This window comes from Kogia breviceps, chromosome 7 (assembly GCF_026419965.1).
Source record: "Kogia breviceps isolate mKogBre1 chromosome 7, mKogBre1 haplotype 1, whole genome shotgun sequence".
Taxonomy (NCBI): Eukaryota; Metazoa; Chordata; class Mammalia; order Artiodactyla; family Physeteridae; genus Kogia; species Kogia breviceps.
The window spans coordinates 57398043-57422404 of NC_081316.1; the positions used below are offsets into that span (position 1 = coordinate 57398043).

At 41.1% G+C, this 24362-nt stretch overlaps 1 protein-coding gene across 42 annotated transcripts in view; it reads left to right on the forward strand.

Moving 5' to 3' along the window:
• DLG2 (discs large MAGUK scaffold protein 2) overlaps window positions 1-24362 on the forward strand; it is a 2077851-nt gene that overhangs the window by 1989569 nt on the left and 63920 nt on the right. For all 42 annotated transcript variants that reach the window (XM_067038359.1, XM_067038349.1, XM_067038350.1 and 39 more), the window contains 2 exons: window positions 11724-11900; window positions 21690-21765. In XM_067038359.1, the coding sequence (XP_066894460.1) occupies window positions 11724-11900; window positions 21690-21765 (253 nt within the window). The remainder of the gene's footprint in view (window positions 1-11723; window positions 11901-21689; window positions 21766-24362) is intronic.

Consider the following 24362-nt stretch of genomic DNA (forward strand, 5'->3'; position numbering starts at 1 on the left):
GCCTCCCTAACCCATTCTTCCCAGAGTAGGTTCTGTTTCCCTCCACTGAATATTCTCATGGGTTATTTCCTCATCTGCTTTTTAAGATGTTTTGTACTGGTAATTATTTCTTCTACATCTGTCTTTCCTCAGTTCCAAAAGTGGCGTCTTGCTTTTCTTGTTTACCACTAAAACTCCAATACTTAGCATAATGCCTGGCATATAATAGGTGTTCATTAACTACAGCTGAAAGAATGAATGCATGGCGTCAGGCACTTAAAAGTTATGTGTATTGGCTGTTTTAGAGCAGTCCCACAGGACTATCTGATCGCTTCACCAAATGGAATGAGAACAGCATTAGGGAAAGCAAGCCATTGCCCAGCACTCCAGCCCACAGGAAACATCTCTACTCCAACCTCTCCTTCCATTAACTGCCAATAGAACCACTAGCCCCAAGCCTGGCACTTAGGAAGAGCCAGCCAGATAAATGTTAAATAGATTGATACTAAAAATGAAAATTGGGACTAAATCATTCCTACACCCCATAAAAGTTGAGTTGTAACATAGTTTTCTGTGCCAATACATATTATTCTTGCAGTTTAACAAGTGTCTATACACCAGACACGGTGCCATAGGAGTTTTACATGTGTTACCTCATTTCATCCCAGCAACATCTATTAGACAGTGTCTTTAGTCAGTTCAAGCTGCTGCAACAAAGAACCGTAGACTGGGTGCCTTATTAACATCAGAAATTTATTTCTCGCAGTTCCAGAGGCTGGAAGTCTGAGATCAGGGCACCAGCACAGTTGGGTGCCAGTGAAGGCCTCTTCCAGGTTGCAGACTGCCAACTTGTCGTTGTATCTTCACATGGTAGAGAGAGAAAGAAAAAGCAAGCTCTCTCATGACGTTTAAGAGCGCTAATCCACCCTCATGACCACATCTAATTCTAATTACCCCCAAAGGACCCACATTGGAGGGTAAGGTTTCAACATGAATTTTGTGGGGGATACAGGCATTCAGTACACAGCAGGCACAAATTAGTCTTTACACATTAAGAAACAGAATTTAAGGACCGTGCCTATAGTCGCAGAGCAAGTAGATGGCACAGCTGAGGAGTCTCCCAGGTCTGGCTGACACTTTCGATTATCCTGGTGCCTGGCATGTAGTAGGTGTTCAATAGATGAATGAATGAATGACTTAACACTAGGTGCATGGAAAAGGCTCTGGCATGAAAACTTTAGTGCTAAAGTTAAAAGATTGTGCTGATGGAATAAGATACTAACAAGATTCACAGAATCTATAAACACTAAAAGTATAAACACTGATATTCCGTATATTATTAGTTCCTTTTTCTTTCCCTAAATTCCTGAACTACTGGCCAAACCTGGGACATTCCCTACAGACACTTTATTCAATTAAACAAAACTGCTAAACAGAACTCTTCCTGAACAAGTCAGGCTATATAGCACAGCATTTGGCCTGTGAGCACTTTCTGAACAGTCATTGAGCAGAGAACACCACAGGGGTTTGCAAATGTGTACAGAAGAAGGAGAGAAAGATAGCGTGATCCTACATGACCCACAATAAATAACAACACAACAGCAGATACACACACACACACATATGCATATACTGATCTGAGGGCCTTTCATCCATAATTAATCAATCTTCACAACAACTGTGAGATGGTTCCTAACATGTTTCAGTGAATCTGGGTTGTCATTGACTATAAGATGCACTCTGTGTGTCACCAAGAAAGGAAAAATGCTGTCCATTAAATTACAAGATGGCGTTGACAGTAAGATGCATCCTAACTTTCGAAATATGAGGAAGAAAAAAGGTTGATAAAATATAGTATTTTAAATCCCATTTTACACATGAGGCAACCGCAAGAGACCCAAAGAGGTGAAGTCATGTTCCAAAGTCACAGAGCATGGGTTTTGATTCGATTCAGTTCAGTTTAGCCTTGTGTTGTGCATGCCTCCTCCTCTGTGCCCTGTGGGAGAGACGCAGAGACGAACGAGATACTGTCCTAACCCCAAGGAGCTGAGCTGTTGAGCAGGGGAGTAGACCCACAGGCAAATCAACTAAAATGCCACCTGCTAAGTGCAAGAATAAGGCCAGGTACAAGGATGCAGCCTGCCACGGAGAGAGGAATGGATAGGCTCTCTGGATAGGCTCAAAGGGTTCCAAGAGAATGTCATGAGTTTCAAAGAATGGATTGAAACTTGCTGAATGATTTTATGCTTATTTTTTTATATCCAATCAGTGCATCAGCTTGTTCAATGATGTTAAGAAAAATTCTTGGCTGAAAAATTCCATCTACACTGTGTGAGTTGTGGTAGAGTATGTCCAAGAGAAGAGGGGAAGGTCTTCCATGGCCCAGCTCATGTGCATGCTTCCAAGGAGAGGTAGGAAGGGGGAGAGGCTGAGGGAAGAAAGCTGAGTCTTCAGGATGTGAGATCACTATTATTACAGAAGGGGTTCCCTTTAGGAGAAAGCCTGAAGGACATGTCTAGTCAATTGGGTGGGGTGGGAGGGGTGCTACCACCTCTCAGCTAGTGGAGCTGGGAGAATTGTCCCTTCATTCATCAACTCCTTTCTGAGCACCTGATGGGGAATCCTGCAGTGCCATCCTGTGGCACCCCACACTAATTCTTCGTATATTGCATGTCATGCTCGATTTTAACTATATTTAGGGCCTTTGCACTGGCTGTTCCCTCTTCTTAGAACACTTTCCTCAGATGCCAGCATGACTAATTCCCTTGCCTCCTTCAAGCTTTGGCTCAGATGTCTTTCTCAGTGAGCCCTACTTTGACCAGCCTATTTACAAATGCAACCTTCACCACCACCACAGCTCTACCCCATCTCAAAATCCTGATACCTCTTACTCTGCTCTATTTTTAACTTGTTCTATACCAACTAGCTACTCCTAACCTAATATACTGTTTGCTTATTTATTAGGTTTATTGTTTTTTGCCCATCTTCTCTCACTAGAATATAAGCTCCATAAAGGCATGAAATTTTGTCTGTTTTCATTCACTGATAAGATCCAGAATCATCATTGGTATGTGCTCAATAAATATTTGATGAATGAATAATTGAGTAGCCGAATGAATATATCCCTTACCAGTATCTTCAACCAAATATTAAGCTCCATGAGGACAGGAAGCAAGCCTCTTGTGTATTTCTGAGCCCTCAGCACATAATAATGATTGGCACGTAATAGGCACTCTGGAAATAATGTTGCATTTAATATTTAAATAACTGGTATCTCATTTCCATGGATGTAAGTTAAATCACATCCTGAACCCAGTGTTTTACCTGGGTGAGTAAGGAACCATCTCTGTCTTCTCTATCTGCCCTCATTCAACAGGTGATAATGGGAGCCTTTATGGACATATATGAGATTTTGAGGTGAAGTTTTCCCTAATTCCAGAATTTCTCTTGCCTCAGTCTAGTCCTGTAGTTTCCACCCAGTTTTCTGAAATTCATAAACAGACAAACAAAACAAACTCAGTATGTAGAGAGCTGAAGTGATTATCCAATAGTCTGGTTTTGTGGTATGTGAATTTAATCACCAACCCTGATAAACTACCACTAAGGATTTGGGGTAGTTGTGTGGACTGTTCTTGGATGTCTTTCTTCCCTTTTTTATTTGCTCATGAGAGAAATGAACTTTCTCCAACACCTTCTTCTAGGCCTGGCACATGTCAGCTGATGTCACTAGTCATTCAGTAAATATTTAAAAGAAAGTGTTATTGGAAAGCAGAGGTAGGGTTGCTTTGTTTGTGCTCCAGTGAGCAACACTAGAAAAAAGGGGTGGAATTTACAGGGAAGAAATTTAGATTCTAGACTCAATGAACAAACACTGAGGACTTACTGGGTTTTAAAAGCTCTGGTATATGTAATTCTTATAAGGACTCTGTTGAGCAGGGATTCTTGCCCCTAATTTTATGCCTTGGGAGACCTAGGTACAGAGATGAAAATCACACAGCTGCTTAAATGGCAGAGCCACTACTTGAACCCAGGACTATCTGATGTTCATGTCTCATGATCTTGACATGAGTCTTCTGTGTATAAATTTAAATATTTAGATGGTAATTGTGTATCAGCAATAATGAAATTCCAAATCAGGATATTCTTTTTCTCCACTGCAAGCTTACTAATTTGTGACAGTAAGACCCTAAAAAGTAGATACCAAAGTTTGCTGTACATTTTTAGCTCAGATCAGAAATAAAAGGCTACAGTCAGGGCTTTGTCAGCCTTTCTGAAATATCTTGATTAATATATCTTGATTGTCTGACAAACCAGGCCAGAACGTAAGAGCTTTTAGAACTATCATAAAACCTGGGCTATTCATCCTGGCCATGTTCCTCTTTCCCATATTTCATTTTCTGAGTAGCCAGCTGATGGCATCTGGGGGAAAGGACAAAGATTTTAAGATCAATCTTTACAGCCTCACCCAGCCCTGAAACCTGTAGTACCATTCGTTGTGATCTGTCAAGCCTGCTTTTGGGCAGGTTCAGATTTGCCTCTGCTTCCCTCAGATGGGGGAGCCTATCAGTCGGCACTGCAGTATAAACCAAGCTGACAGATGCTAGGACACCCCGGGAGAGAGGGAGGGCAGCCTGGAATGGGCCCCATCCCTGGAGACCCTGATGATGAGTTGTCTGAAATGATCAACACGCAGACTTCTAGACATGTGAAGTCGGCTCATGCCATGTCCCTCGGGGAACTGGGAGCACTAGAGACTCGGGAGAGACTGAGAGAGACAGGGAGTTGTTGGCCCCAGAAATGATGCTTCTTCCCTGATTATAATCAAAATGCCACTGCTGTGCAGAGGCCCAGGCTGTGAGGATCTCCGGTCGGTGCCCAATTAGTTCCACCTTCAGTCATGACAGTGACTTCCAGTTCCTTGGGTCCAGTAGAAATTGACATTTTCCCAACAACCCTGTAACATAAAAGGAAGCACTTGTGTGCTGAGAAGAGTCTTTAAAGAGCACAAACCTGCCTTATTAAGTTACTAATGATTACAAGGTATAACCCATGGGATACCACAGTCCATGGCATATAGTGTATTTACCCTTCTGTAAAATGGGAACAATGCCTGCATTTTAAGGGCTATCTTTTGAATCACAGATAATAAATACCCAGAACAGTGCCTGACATGTATGTTGTAGGCCTACCACATGCTCAGCAGTCACTCAATAAACAGTGGCATCGTGGTCAATGACCTCTTACAAGGATTGACAGAGGCTAACGTGTTCCCATCCACTAAGACTGATCTGATGGTGGCTTTAGCCACTGCTCTCACCGAAGGCAATTCATTATTGAGGTGAGTGGGGAAATAAGTGGCCTTGATAGAGCTTAGTAAGTTTGGACATGATGACTCATCCACAGGGGTATGGGTGGCTCCTCAAAGAGATGTGAGGAGTAATCGGTACAGAGCTGTGTGTATCCCTCTACCTGGGATGGATATGTTCTGACTTGAGAGACACAAGTCACACATATGACACATATGTTCATCATTTCCTAAGAAAGACAGGAAGGCCTATGCTGGGTGTCACTCAGGCCTTCCTTACCTGCTATTTCCAACTGCCCAGGCCTTATAGGAAAGAAAACAAACTGTTGAATTCCAGGGATTGCCCTGTGACAAGCATAGGTGATAGACTGAATAACAGAAAATCACTTTTATTGGGCATCTGTTATGGGGTAGATTCTGGGAATAGGAGGAATATGAACCTTCCCCACCCCCCATGCTCATGCAAACTAGAATTTGCAAATGTTAAAAAACACAATACAGGATGGGATAAGAGTATATGAGAGAGGCACTTAACTCCCAGTGAAGGAGTTTTGGGATTGATGAGGGAGATGACACAGAATGACCTTCACAACACAATCCTATGAGGCACATAAATATCAGCCACATGGAAAGTTACCTCATTTCCCCAAAGTGTCTTAAAGAACAAAGGCATAGAACATGACAGCTGAAACACACCTTGATAGCTGGTGTGACACTGGACATGTTGCTTAATTTATCCAAGTTTGTGTTTCCTCATCTGCAACACAATGCTAAAATATGCACTGCAGGGCAGTGTGAGAACTGAATGTGGGCTCAGTAAAGTACATGTGCCTCTCTCCTGAAGTCTAGTCCACGGTGTCATCATCAGTGTGATCATCCAATCATGAAATCTTTGGGGATGAGATCTAAGTACAACATTCCTTATCGGGAGTTCCAATCTGGGTACTTACAGTCAGGAGCACAGGCTTCTTGATTCAGACACATCTGTCTGTTTGAATTCTGGTTCTGCCACTTACTAGCTTTTTTCATTTCGGCTCTTTGACTCTCATTTCCTTTATGAGATCAAAAATGCTTACGTGGCAGGATCATAATCTAACAAAGTGGAATTCATTCTGTGCTGGTCTTGGGTACTTTACAGGCACCATGCCGTTGTTGTATCTCCATAACAATCTTGTGAGTTAATGCCATCGTTACCTGCACTTCACTGATGAGGGAATAGTCATCTGTGGTTAAGAGGTCAGCTAAGAGGTGAAGTCACAGGCCCCCAAATTCACAACTAGGGATGACAGAGTTGGGAATTAAACCCAGAACTTTTCTCTCTCCAAAGCTTGGCATATAACCCTTATGCTATCTTGCCTACCCAGTAAATTGAGGGGGACAATGAATATAAAGTCTAGCATATTGTGGGACACTTAAAAAGCACAATTTCGGTCTGCTACCTAGGTCTCCACAGCCAGGTTGCACAGCCATGAGGATAAGCAGCTGCTTCACCCCCCTTTCCTTTCCTAGATTTCCCGGGTTGGCAAAGGGTCACCACATGTTGAAATGCAGGAAGGGCAGGAGGGATGGGAGAGTCGTTGCATTATTCATATCTAATTCTACTTGTCTAATGGACTTGTTAAAGCACCCTGGGTGGAAAGTGTGAGTCTTAATGGCATTTTATAAAAGTTGCTGCGATGAATTAGCACATAAAGCAAATTAAAAACAGCTTATCGCTTTTTAAAATAGGTGATGGGACGCTGTAGCTTTTCTCCCGGGTGTGACGATCCGTTAATATCCAAAGGAGCAAAAAGCTGCTGAAATGTGTCAGCTGCTTGTTTTTAGGGACCTGACAAGTCTGAATCAGTATAATCCTAGAGGGGCAGATTGTCCAAGATAAATAGAACTCATGGAAAGAGCATGTTGCTGATCCCAAGGGTGGGAAATCTCCCCTCAGGAATACTTGGGACTAGAATGAAGCCCAGTAGAATTAATGTCTGACCTGGTGGGGACCTTCGGGATTGGTGTCTATTCCCCTCCCCTTACACACAGGGTCACTGAGGCTTGAAAGAAGTGGGGCTTTCAAAGGTCATCTGAAATATTTCCACAGACCTTTCTGAGGGTCTGCTTTGTGCCCAGCACTGTACTGGGTCCTGAGGATAGTAAGGTGTTTTAGATGTCTTTGTACACAGTCCATAAGACAGCTAATAAGTGGCACAGTTGGGACCCAGATCCCCTGATTCAAATCCCAGTGCATTTTTCAGAATAATTATCATAGTAATAATAGCTAGCATTTATTATGCACTCGCTACTGCCAGGCTGGTGTTACAATACTTTACATACCTTATTTCATTTAATCCTCACCGCAACTCTTTGAGGTGGCTGGTGTTATTACTATGCCAGTTTTACAGTTAAGAAAGCTTGAGGGACTTCCCTGGGGGCGCAGTGGTTAAGAATCGGCTGCTAATGCAGGGGACACGGGTTCAATCCCTGGTCCAGGAAGATGCCGCGGAGCACGTGAGCCCGTGCACCACAACTACTGGGCCTGCACTCTGGAGCCCGCGAGCCACAACTACTGAGCCCGCATGCCACAACTACTGAAGCCCACTCACCTAGAGCCTATGCTCCGCAACAAGAGAAGCCTCCGCGATGAGAAGCCCACGCACCGCAACAAAGAGTAGCCCCAGCTGGCTGCAGCTAGAGAAAGCCTGCATGCAGCAACAAAGACCCAGTGCAGCCAAAAATAAATAAATAATAATTTTTTTTTTTTTTTTTTTTGCAGTACGCGGGCCTCTCACTGTTGCGGCCTCTACCGTTGCGGAGCACAGGCTCCGGACGCACAGGCTCAGTGGCCATGGCTCATGGGCCTAGCTGCTCCGCGGCATGTGGGATCTTCCCAGACCGGGGCACAAACCCGTGTCCCCTGCATCGGCAGGCGGACTCTCAACCACTGCGCCCCCAGGGAAGCCCCAATAAATTTATTTTTAAAAAAATAAAAGAAAAGAAAGCTTGAAACCCAGAGAGGTTAAGTAACTTGTTCAAGTTCACACAGTTAAAAAGTTGCAAACCCAGGCAGTCGGACCCTATAGTCTGCCTTCTTGGCCACCATCTGCCAGCTTTCCTGATGGCTTTTCTACCTCCACTCCCCATGCTTTACATCCAGAAGGAGCCTGGAGCCAAACTAGAGGTTTGGGGACCTTAGGATAGGAATACTAGGACAAGACCTGAGCAGTAAGGGAACTGCAGGGATCTGGGGGAGAAGAGGTGGTCAGCTCTGAAGGGAAGATTAAAAGTTCCTGGTACTGCTAAGTCGTGAGCACAGCCAGAGGGGGACAGGCTGGGAAATTGAGCCTGATAATGAAATGGCCATGAATGTGGGTTTTGGAGTCAGGCAAACCTTATTCTAGATTCAGTCTCTACCATGTGTGTACTTGTGACCTAGGGCAGGTTCCTTAACTTCCTGAACCTCCTCCACCATCTATAAAACAGGAATACTAATTTTTACCTTTCAGGTTGTTACGATGTCAAATAAGACAATTAATACAAAGTGCCAGGCCCCCTAATATGGGCATAAGTAGTGGTTGTCATCATGATTATCATCCTTGCCACCCTGTCACCACCTTCACTACCTCCCAGATTGAGGCGGTGGGGGGGGGGGGCACAAGGTGAAGAGCACCGCACTAGGACTTAGGGTTGGGAGACACACACTCCAGCCCCAGGTTGCTGCCTCTAAGCCATGTGTCCTGGGGTTAGTTAGGGGTCCTTGCTAGGTATGCCCCTCATCTGTAAAAAGGAGATAGGAAGTACTATATCCATTGTGCCTTCTTTGTAGGAATGTATTGAGTCACAAATGAGGAAGTGTATGTGAATACGCCTTCCAGTCCATAGAGTGAGTGTTGGGGGTCCCAAAGACAACTCTCAACGTCGATGATGTACTAGGAGGGCTCATCGGACTCAGCATAGTCATCCTCATGACTGTGATTTATTATAGGAAATGGATCCAAAGCAAACTCATTGAAGGGAAAGGTGCATGGGACAAAGTCCAGAGGAAACTAGGTGAAGCTTCCAGGAGTCCCCTCCCAGTGGAGTCACACAAGATATGCCTGATTCCTCCAGCAACAAATCGTGACAACAGGTGTAAAACTATGTCTACCAGGGAAGCTCCTTACAGACTCGGTGTCCAGGGATTTTATTGCAGGCTGGTCACGTAGGTACCCTCACTGCCTGGCACCTGTTGCAATTCCAGACTCCCAAGGGAAAAGCAAGTATTCAGCTTAAATGGTATTGTTTATATAAACAGCTTAGGCACAGTAAGCCATTCTTAATAGGAAATGGTAAGAACCCTCCCAAAAACTAAGTTCCCAGATGTCAGCCAAGGGCTGTCCTTGTAAGCAGGCCTTTTTAAGGATGTAATCTCAGGATTGCTGTGTTTAACTCTTTTTTGCACAGAATAGAATCCATAGAAAGGATTTTTATAAGTATACACTCAAAAGGGGAAAAGGAGGTAATAATAACAATAATAATAATAACAGTTCATACTTAAAGATCGTCACTATGTGTAGGCACTTTTGTGTATGCGTTACATGTATTACCTTAGGTAGCATTTCATCCATACAGCAATTCCATGATAGGGGTACTGTTATCATCACTGTTGTTGTCATCACTATGCTATATATGAGGGAACTGAGGCCTAAGAGGGGCTAGAGCTCTTGCCTGGGTTACCAGCTATGTGACTAGTAAGAAGAGAAGTAGTAGGACCAGGACGTGGCCCTAACAGTGTGGCCCCTGAGTCGTTTCTTAGCCGCTATTATACCGTACTATGCTACACAGCACCTACCATGGGCCAGGTGCTTCCGATGTGTTATGTCATTAATGCTCACCGCAGCTCCACATGAATATAGTTATTGGACTAATTTTACATTTAAAAACCTGTGGTTCAGGAATGTTAATTTGTGTCACATCAGCCAGCCAGAGAAGTGACAGAGTCAGGAGTGGGTCTCTGCCTTCTCTCAGTCCCCTTTTCCTGGCTGGGGTTTTGTGAAGTCTTTGGTAGAGAAGGTGCTGATGGTCAGGGTGGAAATGAGTCATTTTAGGAGCTGAGACCTCGCCCCCACCCAGCCCGTATTCCATCACCTGGGGACAGAATTAATGGAAGAAGGGGCTGTGTTGCAAGTAATTCAACTTTCCTTGCAGTATTTGAGAGCTGTAGATGCTGCCTTCAGCTCTTTTGGGTTGCCATGACAGCAGATGTGACATTTCTTTCATGAGGAAAAAAAAGAAAGAAAGAAAGAAAAAGAATCACACTTGGTCCTCAGTGATTTTAGACAGACCTGTTCACCAGATCTAGCTAGTTTTGCTTGCATAGTGGCTACACTCTAAGGAAATTCTTAGAATGGAATCAAAGGGAAATAAACAGGGACATGGCAAAATCTGCTTCTCCGGGGAAATCTCATGTTGTATGTGTGTGGTGATGATTTGTGGGAGATACAGGAGGAGGCGGACAATGTAAAACCTGAGACAGATTGTCAGCTGCTTGGAACAACAGCTCGTCACTGAGGTCTCAATCATCATTGTAATTCTGCTTCCAACTCCCTCACCCCATCAGTCATACATATTACAGTGTGTTGGGCTCGGCAAAGGCTCAGCAAAGGCTCAGCAAAGGCTCTTTAGTGGGGAAAACATGATACATAAAGCAAGAATTACAATTCAGAGTGATACATGCAATGATGAGATAGGCTTGGTATACTATGGAAGCAATTTATCTTGTTCATATCATTTTTGCTCTTTGCCCACACCGCACGGCATGTGGGATCTTAGTTCCCCGACCAGGGATCAAACCCTCCCCCCCTGCATTGGAAGCATGGAGTCTTAACCACTGGACTGACAGGGAAGTCCCTTGTTCATATTTTGATCTATGTGTCTATAGACACACACATAAACATAGGTGTATTTTCATTATTGCTTTGTGAGCATTTAGTAATATCATTAAATTAAACTCTGCAACCATCCAATTTTAGTGATAGTCCAATAAATACTCCAGTGAGTGGAAGGGTCCCAGTCCCCTGTGGGAGGACATGGAAGTTGTTACCATTTTTCTCTATTATAGAGGAAAGAGTTCTACAGACTGATACATCTAAGAGGATTTGTTCATACCACAAAATGCTGCATTCAGAAAGATGCCATGGTTCTGTTCATTCTTTCTTTCTAGTGATTTGTAAAATTTGATTGTAGTGAGAGAGTACTAACCTGCCTCACAACCTCCTGGGAGAAGTAAGAACTAATTGTGATTTGTGACCAAAGCAGTGGGAATGTTGACTGCAATTCCAGGGGTTAGTTCTGGGAGTTGGTATCCAATGGGCAATGGGTTCTCAGAGCAGAAATGAACCATCAAAACGGTGAATCCTAGTTCTTTGCTGCCAGAGATTCCTAACAATGTTCTCTCTCTTGTCGTTTCCTACAGAGCCATGTTTGACTACGACAAGAGCAAGGACAGTGGGCTGCCAAGTCAAGGACTTAGTTTTAAATATGGAGACATTCTCCATGTTATCAACGCCTCTGATGATGAGTGGTGGCAAGCCAGGAGAGTCACGCTGGAGGGCGACAGTGAGGAGATGGGGGTCATCCCCAGCAAGCGGAGGTAAGATTGTCTTTTTTGTTTCAGAGCATTTGCTGCTCAGCTCTCCAGGGAGTGGAGGTGAGGGAAGATGAAGATGTGGCAAACTGTTCACAAAATATCTATTTGAGTAGGATAGTCAGTCTGCGGGGAAATTGTCAGTGATGACAGGTGGCACAAATTAAATATTCTCACGCTTCTCATGTTAGGGTTTTACCAAAACTGCTAACTGCGATAAAGCATAAAGGAAGAAAGAGGATCTGCTTATTCTGCCTTCCTAAAACTTAGCAGCTTTCATGTGTTCAAGATTATGCTTATGAGCTTGTATACTGACAAACTCAGAGGGGTTACTTCAGAGGTTCATTTACTGGATAAGTTTATAGAAAGGCCAGGTGAAAGCCAAGTAAAGTAGACTATTTACAAAGCTGATGTCCTGGCTGTGTATTCCTTCCAGATATTGATGGGAAAAGACTAAAAATCTCCATTCCAAAATCAGATACTTGGGGATAAACAACAAGGTCCTACTGCATAGCAGAGAACTTTATTCAGTATCCTATGATAAACCATAATGGAAAAGAATATAAAAAAAAGAATATATATGTATAACTGAATCACTTTGCTGTACAGCAGAAATTAACACAACATTGTAAATCAAGTATGCTTGAATTTAAAAAAATAAAATGACAGTTCCATTGGGGAAATAAACAAAATCAGATACTCGGGATACGAGCTGTCAAACATCTGGTGAGGTCTAAAGAGTGGGTTTACAGCTGTTTTTTATAGCGTTAGTTACTCTTGTCCCCCACCCCACCTAGCACTCCCTACTTTTACTCAGATAATTAGTTCTGTATATAATTCCCAAGTAAAGACTATTATGTTCTTTCTTTTCTAAGCATTTCTTCGACTCTGCTTTTGAAAGGCGGTTTCTGACCATTACCACTAGAAAGGAACTTTCCTTCCCATGAGTGTCCTTCTGACACTAAGATATTGTCTGAGAAACAAATTATCTGCACCCTAGAAAAGAGATATGTTATGAAGTCAAAGTCAGGAATAATGCTTATTCAAAGCAGTCACTAACTTTTCTCAAGCTACAAAGGGCTCCCCTCCTCATATGCAAACACCCCAAATACTTATGTAAAAAATCCTCATGAAGCTGAGTATTCAAGTGCTGCCGCATGCACAGTGACCCAGTGACTGAGCTAGCACCAGCCATAGTGGGAAGATGGAAATTAGCCAGAAAGAACTCTGTGGGGCATTTGCACCCCAGAGAAGACCGGTCCCCCATTTTTCTCTGCCTGGGGCCACATAGCCTAGGGTGAATGTAGGGAGAGGGCAGCAGGCTGACTGTTCTGCAGCTGCTCCCTCCCACCCTCTAAGCCTATGCCTGTGAATCTCCCAGTAGCAGACAGTTCTTTAAACCTCTGGGCTCCTGCATAATTGCCTGCCATTGCTTTGAGAGGATGTTCTGAGTTTGTAGTTTGCAGTGTTTTCTGAATTCGAAGCAATAACTTTGAGGACTAGTATATATTCTGTGTTTCTCCATTTCCATTTATTTTTAAAAAATGTCAAGGCAACATGCATTTTGGTTTGCTTTGATGTGATTGATTCATCAGAGCTCTCTGAGGAGCTGTTCTGTAGAAGAAGGTGCCATCTTATTGAATATGGCCCCAAGGGTAGAAATGGGGTAGAGAAGGAAAGCTGTGTGGGAATAGATTTCAACTCATTTTTTTAAAAATCCTTTTAGTAGTTGGAGCTGGCTAGAGATGATATGGATTACCTGGGAAGACAATGACCTAGAACAATGGTTTTCACACCAAAGGTACATTATGAAGACTTACATATGCCCCTCCATCCCCCCACACACAGTGATTCTGATTCAGTCCATCTGGAGTGGGTCCTGGAGATCTGTATTTGTGTGTAAGTTCCTCCAGGTGATTCTGATAATAGAAGATTCAGTGGCAGGAAGTATTATAAAAGGGAATCAAACTTCGGGTGGGACGGTTTGAACTATATGATTTACAGCCACTTTCCAACCCTGAGGTTCTGTGATTCTAATCAGTCTTGTCAATAGTCCTTCATTTGTTCAATTGCACATCATTTCCCCCCTAAGGAACATTCTTAGTGCTAGTCCTCCTGGGGTAATTTTCTGCCTGGTGGTGGTCATTCTTGAATTGGCTCTCTCTCCTATTTTGGATGAAGGCCATCATAACAGCCATGCTACGGCTGGCCTGGAGAAGAAATTTGTCTAGTGACTCTAATGTTGATATTTGTATTCTCTCTCATGAAGTGTACAGTAGCCCACCCGCCATCTCGTGTGTGTGTGTGTGTGTGTGTGTGTGTGTGGCTGTACATGAATCTCTGTCAGATTTTCTCCTCAGGATTTTAAGTCTTTCCAAAAATGTTACTATTATTGTTTTATGTATTTATAAAAGTAACACATTTCATTGAAAAAAAAGGGAACATTTAGAAAAGTATAAAGAAGAAATAAAAATCACTTATAATCATACCCCACAAAGTGTTCTTATGTGCTTATTTTAATGCAGTTTAAAATCTGTCATGAGGGCTTCCCTGGTGGCGCAATGGTTAAGAATAACACCTGCCAGCCAGAGAATACGCCTAGAGCCCGCGAGCCACAGCTACTGAGCCCGCGTGCCACAGCTACTGAAGCTCGTGTGCCTAGAGCCTGTGCTCCGCAACACTAGAAGCCACTGCAATGAGAAGCCTGCGCACCACAATGAAGAGTAGCCCCCACTCGCCACAACTAGAGAAAAGCCCGCGCACGGCAACAGAGACCCAAGGCAGACAAAAATTAACTAATTAATTTAAAAAAAAAAAAAGAATCTGCCTGCCAGTGTAGAGGACACGGGTTCAATCCCTTGTCCGGGAAGATCCCATATGCTGCAGAGCAACTAAGCCTGTGCACCACAAATACTGAGCCTGCGCTCTAGAGCCTGCGCTCTAGAGCCCATGAGCCGACGTGCCACAAATACTGAAGCCCACGCACCTAGAGCCTGTGCTCCACAACAAGAAGCCACAGCAGTCTGAAGCCCGCACACCACAATTAAGAGTAGCCCCTGCTCTCCACAACTGGAGAAAGTCTGAGTGCAGCAACGAAGACCCAAAAACGAAGACCCAATGCAGCCAAAAATAAATAAATTTTTAAAAAGAAAAACATTCCTTTTAAAAAAATTACAAAAAATAAAATAAAATATATCATGAGCCTTCCCTAAGGCTGCTCTTTAATGTTTAACTTCTAAAGGAGGCACTCTTATTTTATACTGCATTCAGCATCTTATAACTAGCTCAGAATAAATGGTTACTGGTATCAATATGATTTATTATTAGATTAGGGTTATCCTTAATTCCTCTCTACCCCCTTTTATGAGTATAGTTCAGCTCGTAGAGCTGGTCTGGAAAAATCTCATAATGGATAACATCCCTTATGACTTCACCCTTTACGAAAATGTTTCTCTATTGATGATTCTATTTAATCATCCCTATGAAATCGTAAGATGAAGAGTATGAAAATCATTGCCTTTTCCCTCCCTCTTTTTAGAAATTGGTAAATAAATTTTATTTAAATAAATGCTCCTAGAGCATGCTAGACACTGCTCTAAGCCCTTTACAATTAACTTATTTAAACCTCATTACAACCCTATGGGGAAGGTAATATAATTAGCCTCATTTTACAAACCAGGAGTTTGAAGCAGAGAGAGATTAATTTACTTACCTAAACTGCCCAGCTAATAAATGGCATAACTGGGGTTTTATTCCAGGCTATAACGCTCTTAACTCATATGCAATCCTGCCTCCCAACATTATAAAAATAAGAATGGACAAAATTCAATTCATCAAGCACCGCTTGAGCAGCTTCTGTGTGCCAGGTGCTATCATCCAGTCACTGCCTGGAGCCCAGTATTTGTAGGGCCAACATGTAACTATGGCACAGCTACACTGTGATGAGGGCTATATTGTAAATAAAGGTGCTGTCTTAGTTCTAGGCTGCACATGTAGAGCGCATGCCCTGCAACAAGAGAAGCCACCACAATGAGAAGTCTGCGCACCACAACAAAGAGTAGCCCCCGCTCGCTGCAACTAGAGAAAGCCCGCACGCAGCAACGAAGACCCAACCCAGCCAAAAATAAATTAATTAAAGAAATTTTTTTAAAAAAAAGAATCTTTAAAAAAATTCACCATAATTTTTTAAGTCTGTGTTAATATCCTAATTTCACCAACATGAAACCTGAGATCCTAAGAGGTTGAGTGACCTGCCCTAAGTCATAGAGCTAATAAGTGGCAGATGCAGAATTCCAACCCAGACTTGTGTGACTTCAAAACCTGGACTTTTAGCACAGAATCTCTCTTTTCTGAGATTACATAGTTTTCTGAGGGGCCAAACTAGGATTTGTTCCACTGTCTCTTAATCCAAGTCTCTATTCATTACCCCACAGTGACTGTCACATGGGCTCTCAGATGACAGCTTGCAGCTAGCATTGCATAAGGGTTTACTCACTTAGCTTCCCTGCAAGCCTATGGCCGGTAACCTATATAGCATTTCAATTCTCCTTGCTACAGCGCCTTATGGAGCACAGGCAAGGGGATACCCAGCACCAAATGATGTTCCCACCATCCATTGCTCCAAGCCTGCCCTCATTGTATGTTTGGCTGGAACCTGAAAACGCCAGATGGGAGATGGGTGAGAAGGCAGAGGAAGACAGTTGGGCTCATTAAAGCATGACCATGTGGTATTCTCTGGAGACGCTAGGTGTCAGAATTGATTGCTCAAGTTTTGCCATCCAGTTTATGTTTTCAGTATTTTGGTCAGTGACCAAACCAGGGCGGAGAGGATTATTTCTGCTTAAATAATCTAATTAATAGCTTGCCTCTTGAGTGTGAGAGAAGTATGTCAGTCCTTTCATCGCAATTCAGTCTTTCTACACAGGTGACCCACCATTCCCTTAAGTAAAGATCTATGGGTCTTAACATCATGTATTTCTGCTAAAGGAGTCTCACTTAGTAAAATAACTAGATAAGGTGATGCTAAACTTTTACATAGATTCCTACCAAGTACAATAAAAAAGTCGTAAAATGGTCAACAACTTTTTAATCAGAAACACTGGTTGTTTGGGCAAGTCACTTCAACTCTCTGAGCCTTGGTTTTCACACCCAGGTCAAGAACCAGTAGCCTCCTTGATGATTCATTCATTCATTTACCAACAAAGATTAAGCACCTACTATATGCCCAGCTCCATCTTAAGCCCTGGATCACTGTACAGATGATAGATAATACAGGTTAAGTTTAGCATAGCTTCTAATACTTCTGTGCTTACTCAAATGATATATGTTTTCCTTTCTTCAGAGTTTGAGCTTCTGATGCTCAAAACAACATAGCATTATGTAGGGCCTTGTTTCTCCAACCTAACTGATCTTGGCAATGAACTATCCACATGTATCCCAAGAAGCACTAGGAGAGAGGACAGGGTCGAGACAAGTGAAGAAAAAAGATAAGCCACATCCCCTGCTACCCATGAGAAGGGTTTGCAGAGATCCCCAAGAGGCAATCAACATGAGCCTTTGGGATAGAAAAACACAACTATTGTTGGGGATGCAGTGAATGTAAAGACTGCTGAGGAGAGAGATCAGTCCAATGTTTCTGATGTAACATTGCAAATAGACATCTAGCTAACCTGAATTTCAGTGTTAAAAGCAAATTTATTCTGAGTTTTGAGGCGAGCCTGTCATAACAGGTATTATCTCAGTGACTCTTTGCTTGAGTTTGGTTATGGCTTGTTTAATTCAGGACTTAAGGGATTTGGGATGCAAGGAAGGGGGATGGTTGTCATTTGTGAGAAACTCAGCCCAGATGTCTAAGGAACTATATTGGTCTTAAAATTGTGGGTGACCATCTAAAATCTCATGTTTGTTGAAACCCATTGGATATGGGAGGCATGGAAGGTCCTTAAGTATTCTTTCCCAAACAGAGTGGATGTGGCCAGACACTGAAGTTAGCTGTTAAAAGATACGTGCTCAGGCCCTATTTCTACCACTTTCTACCAATTTGGCAAGCTTCAAGTCTTAGCTTTCCCAGCCATAAAATGGGGTTGAGAATACCACACTTGCTTATTGTCGGGGCCAAATGAGATGATGTAAATGTGAAGGAATTTTTCATTAATAATTATATGTTAAAACTTCAGCTACCACTTATATCATCATCATCATTATCATTCATGAAACTTTCAACCCAAGTAGAAATCACAACTTTCTGACTTCCTTCTTTTTTTTTTAATACATCTGTATTGGAGTATGATTGCTTTACAATGTTGTGTTAGTTTCTGCTGTATAACAAAGTGAATCAGCTATACATATACATATATCCCCATATCCCCTCCCTCTTGCGTCTCCCTCCCACCCTCCTGATCCACCCCTCTAAGTCATCACAAAGCACTGAGCTGATCTCCCTGTGCTATCCAGCAGCTTCCCATTAGCTATCTATTTTACATTTGGTAGTGTATGTATGTCAGTGCTACTCTCTTACTACATCCCAGCCTCGCCTTCCCCAGCTGTGTCCTCAAGTCCGTTCTCAACATCTGCATCTTTATTCCTGCCCTACTACTAGGTTCATCAGTACCAGTTTTCTAGGTTCCATATATATGCATTAGCATACGGTATTTATTTTTCTCTTTCTGACTTGCTTCACTCTGTATGACAGCTCTAGGTCCATCCACCTCACTACAAATAACTCAATTTCATTCCTTTTTATAGCTGAGTAATATTCCACTGTATATATGTGCTACATCTTCTTTATCCATTCATCTGTCAGTGGACATTTAGGTTGTTTCCATATCCTGGCTATTGTAAATAGTGCTGCAGTGAACATTGTGGTACAGAGATCTTTTTGAATTAAGGTTTTCTCATGGTATATGCCCAGTAGTGGGATTGCTGGGCCATATGGTAGTTCTGTTTTTAGTTTTCTAAGGAACTTCCATACTGTTCTCCATAGTGACTGTATCTATTTACATTCCCACCAACAGTGCAAGAGGGTTCCCTTTTCTCCACACCCTCTCCAGCATTTATTGTTTGTAGATTTTTTGATGATGGCCGTTCTGACCGGTGTGAAGTGATAGCTCATTGTGGGTTTGATTTGCATTTCTCTAAACATTAGTGATATTGAGCATCTTTTCATGTGTTTGTTGGCCATCTGTATGTCTTCTTTGGAGAAATGTCTATTTAGGTCTTCTGCCCATTTTTGGATTGGGTTGTTTATTCTTTTGATATTGAGCTGCATGAGCTGCTTGTATATTTTGGAGATTAATCCTTTGTCTGACTTCCTTCTTGAGTGAACCAAAATCTGTCACATATACAATAAGACAATTTTTTTATACTTTTTCTATTGCTTGTTTGAAGATTAGTAATAAACCATAGCAAATACTAGGTGTGTTTGTGTGTGTGTCTATCTGTCTGTCTGTCCATCTGACTTAGTCTTTGCAACCCATTTGAGATTTAAGTGATGAACCACTAAAATGGCCTAATAGAAACATTTCTTAAGAAATATGAAAGGGACGAACTTAGAAACCAGTGGGGAAAAGTTAGAACGCTCTAAGCAATTCTTAGAATAGAATATTGAGTTCAGCCTAATATTTCTGTTTGGGACCCATGTGAGTTCTATCACTTTATGCAGAATTTATTTGCATAGCCTAATCAAATAACCATATATTCTCTGCATGTTACAGTCATTTTGGCATCATCCGATGTACTAGTGTTCCCATAATTAGGCTGGTTAATGCAAAGAAGCCAGGATAAAGTCAGGGCAAAGATGAATATGAATTAGCATTTGCACTTGGATTAAAACTGAGAAAAGCTGAAGTAGCTTGGAGTAGGCATTTTCTCAGTGAGCATCTTTCCACTTGGCAGTTTACCTTATCTGAAGTCTTCCTTGATCTCCTCCCAACAGTTGTATGTTGGGTGCAAGTAGAAACTCTTAGTGGAGCATATTGCTTTCATATCTGAGGTTAGATTTGAAGAATTTTCTTCATCTGTTTCCACTCAAATATTCTACTCTCACACTGAAATAAATATATTCTGAAACTCCATTCTGTAACTATAGAAACCCTGATCTTCAGTGCGTTTCAGCTGGAAACACAAAAGAACTCTAAGTTAAAGAGGAGTATGTTGTTAATTATTGATCTATGAATAGCTTAGATTTCGTAAGCCGTTAAGTTTCTGTAGATTCAGGGTTTCTTCCTCTCTTTTTTCTTTCCCCATTTTTGCAATTAGAGCTAGCCATATTTAAACAAAAAAAGTGATGCTAAAACAATGCAATGAATATTATTTTAGTTCAACTGTTATTTATTGAGGACTTGCTATAATACACTGAGTGATATGTGGACTTGCCCTCAAGGAACACACAGCCTTGTATGCGCAACTCAAAAATAAACAAAACACAAGGAAACAAGATAACTCCAATATAGACATACAAATAAATATCGTGGGGCTTAGAGGAAAGAATGATCATGTCTAATTAGAGAGGCTCAAAAAAGAATCAGAAGTATTTAACTTCTCTTACCTCTTTTCTGCCCCATCCTTCAAATAGGTACAAGTCCTGCCAACTTTATGTTATTAATATTTCTCCAACCCTTCCCTCTCCTCCACCTCATTATCACTCCTCATCATTTCTTGCCTGGATTATGGCAGTAGCTTCTAAATAGGCCTCCTGCTTCCCACTGTTCCTTTCCTCCTCCAATCTATCTTCCTCCTCCCCTAGAGTCATTATTTAAAATGCTAATGTCTATCACTTCTCAGCTTTATAGCCTCTAATAAATCATGAGGATTCCCCAAAGGAAAACCCCATGTCCTCAGAGTAGACGGATACCCTTTATAAGGAGGTCTCACCACCTCTTCAGCCTCATGTCCCTGTGCTGTATATACCCTGTACCAGAATCTTCCTTCAATCTTTAGCTTGATTATATCCTCGGGTCATGGTACATGTTGTTCCTCCTGTCTGGGAGATTCTCCCTAAACTTTTCCCACTGACAAGCTCTTTCTCACCATTTAAGTCTCACATAAATTGACACCTCCTCCAGGAAGCCAACCCCATTGCTTTCCACCCCCTCCTTATCTTCCTCCAATGAGATAAATGTGCCCATATTGCTACCAGCAATCTTTTGTGCTGCAATATCTGTCATTTTATCCCTCTGTCCCTGCCAAGAACACATTACTGTGTGTTCATTAAAGTCGTGCTTTTTAATTTTTTTTTCTTTGTTCCCCAGCACCTTACTTGATACAGGGTAGGCATTCAATAAGTATTTGATGAATGAATGAAGGTGAAATAATGAAAACTGCAGAGATGGCAGCCGAAGGACATTGGGGCAAAGGAAAAGTTCAAGATTATCTGTAACGTGTTTGGTTTTGAGGTGAAGGTAAATAAATACCCCAGTATTCCTAAAGGGAAGGAAACTAAAAGAGAGAAGGAGATATTAGGAGATTAGAGTTTACTTAGCCTCCTAGGTAGTCATCTCTGTGGACTGTGATTTCTTGAAATAGATTTTGATTGATTCAGGCATTTAAATAACAAATATTGGTGTTTTGTTGCTTCCAAATACGTGACTCTCAGTATATGTAACACAAAAATTGCAAGGAATGTGTTAGCAGCTTAGAGATATCATACCAAGACTTTTTATACTGAACAAAGAAGAGAAATATTTTAAAACATTTTATTTGAGCTATAGGATAAGAAGAGGTGTTCTTCATTTGATAAGAAACTTAATCATAAATGCCTTGCCATGTGATAGACTCTTTATTTTCCATTTTCTTTAGGGTGGAAAGAAAGGAACGTGCCCGATTGAAGACAGTGAAGTTTAATGCAAAACCTGGAGTGATTGATTCAAAAGGGGTAGGTACAAAATAATCGAAACATTAAATTCTCTCATTTGCCATAGATTTAACTATAATTGACATTTAAGCTGTTGGTAACAAACAGATTATGGAGCTACTGGACAGTAGAGCACTGTTATGAATGTATTGCTATGCAGTGATGTAATTTCTGATGAAGTAGATTTATGGTAAATAAATATTGGGGGTAAAGCTGCTAGTGGTCAGCAGAAATGATGTGTTATGAAGGTGATGTAATGACTATAGTGAGGAAGAAAGAAAATAGTTTTGATGTTATTTCTTTAATTTTTTTCTTTTAAATTAAATATTCTAGAAGGATAGATTCCATAAAAGATACCTGCTCATCATAAAATATGTCTAGTCCTTTACGTATTATAAAATCAGGATAGTCATGGAAATATACATGTGGATCACCTAAGTGAATACATGGATTGTTGTGACAGACATAGAAAAGAAGAAAGTAAACAAATTTAGAGTTATGCAACCATCACCACAGTCAATTTTAGAACATTTCATCACCCCATAAAGAAATCTGTAGCTGTCACTTCCCTCTCCCTCAACCCCAGCCCCTCCCCACCCAGCCCTAGGCAACTACTAATCTACTTTGTCTCTATATATTTGCCTATTCTGGATAGTTCATATAAATGGAATTGTATACTATGTGGTCTTTTGTGACTGCTTTTTTCACTTTACATATTGTTCTCAAAGTGCCTCTGTGTTGTAGCATGAATAAATACTTTTTTTCTTTTCATTGCCAAACAATATTCCATTGTATGGATATACCTCATCTAATTTATCCACTCATCAGGTGATGGACATTTGCATTGTTTCCACTTTGGGACTGTTATGGATAATGTTGCTATAAATATTTGTGCACAAATTTTTGTGTAGACATATACTCTTATTTCCATTGGGAATATACCTAGGAATGGAATTTCTGGGTCATAATGATAGCTCTATATTCAATATTTTGGGGAACTGCCAGACTGTTTTCCAAGGTGGCTATGACATTCTACATTCCCACCATCAGTGTATGAGGGTTCCAGTTTCTCTACATCCTTACCAACACTTGTTATTATATGTCTTTCTGCTTATAGTCATCCTGTTTGGTCTGAAGTGGTATCTCATTGTGGTTGTGATTTTTATTTCCCTAATGACCATTGGTATTGAACATCTTTTCATGTGCTTATTGACCATTTGTATATCTTCCTTGGAGGAATGTCTATTCAGATCCTTTGCCCGTTTTTAAAATCGAGTTCCTTTGTTGTTGTTGAGTTGTAAAAGTTCTTTGTATATTCCAGATATTAATCTCTTATCAAATATATACTTTCCAAGTATTTTCTCCCATTCTATGAGTTGTCTCTCTTGATAGTGCCATTTGATTCACAAAAGATTTTAATTTTGACAAAGACCAATTTATCTATTTTTTCTTTTGTTACTTGTGTTTTTGGTATTATATCTAAAAAACCAAGGCCGTGAAGATTTATGCCCGTATTTTCTTCTAAGAATTTTGTAGTTTTAGCTCTTACATTTAGGTGGTTGATCCATTTTGAATTAGTTTTTGTATACGATACGAAGTAGGGTTGCAATTTCATTCTTTTGCACATGAATTGTTTTCTGTTTTATCTTTGGATTGTTCACTGCAAGTGTATAGAAATACAGTTATTGTGTATATCAATCTTATATCCTGCTATCCTGCTGAATCCATTTATTAATTGTAGTAGCTTTTTGGTGGATTCCTCAGGATTTTCTATCTACAAGATCATGTCATATGTAAAAAGAGAGAGTTTTACTTCTTTCCTTCCAATCTGGATGACTTTTATTTCTTTATCATAACTGATTGCCTTGTCTAGAACTTCCAGTGTTGGATGGAAGTTGCAAAAATAGTCATCCTTGTCTTGTTCCTGACCTTAAGGGGAAAGCATTTAATCTTTCCTATTAAGTATGATGTTAGCTGTGGGTAGTAAAGCTTTTTAAATCTAGTATTTTTAAGTGATAGTATTAGTATCTTATTGCTATATCGTAAAATACCTTTCCCCACCTTCTGCCTTCCTATTCTCTTTCTCTTCATCTCCTTTCCTTTACTTTTCTGTTCTAATAATTTTGGCTGTGAACATCACACAGAACCACAAGTTTAGGTCAATACATGTCACCATGAAAAATGAGAAGAAAAGCTCAGAAGTTTTGAGCCCTATACCACAACACTGCCCTTTGTATTTTTAAGTAGAAGTGTCACTGGGCCCAGTCATTGACATAATAATTTACTTTCCCCTAAAACATTCAGGTGAAATGGGAATTTATTTAAACATGGTGTCACTCTTAAAAAAAAAAAAAAAGTGAGGCTGTATGTCATCATGCATGGAGTCCTTTCAAACAAATACTGCTTCTGTACAAAGGGGTAGGATTTTTTCATTGATTCTTGGTGAGAATTTAAGGATAGATTTCCTGTTTGTTTCATATATATAGTTGTATATGCATCAGAGACTTTTTGTTGAATACCTACCATGTGCCAGACTCAGGATTAGAACTTGTGAAAGATACAAAGTGTAACATAGACCCTTCCCCTCAAGAGCTCCTAACATCAGTTAGAACCCAGAG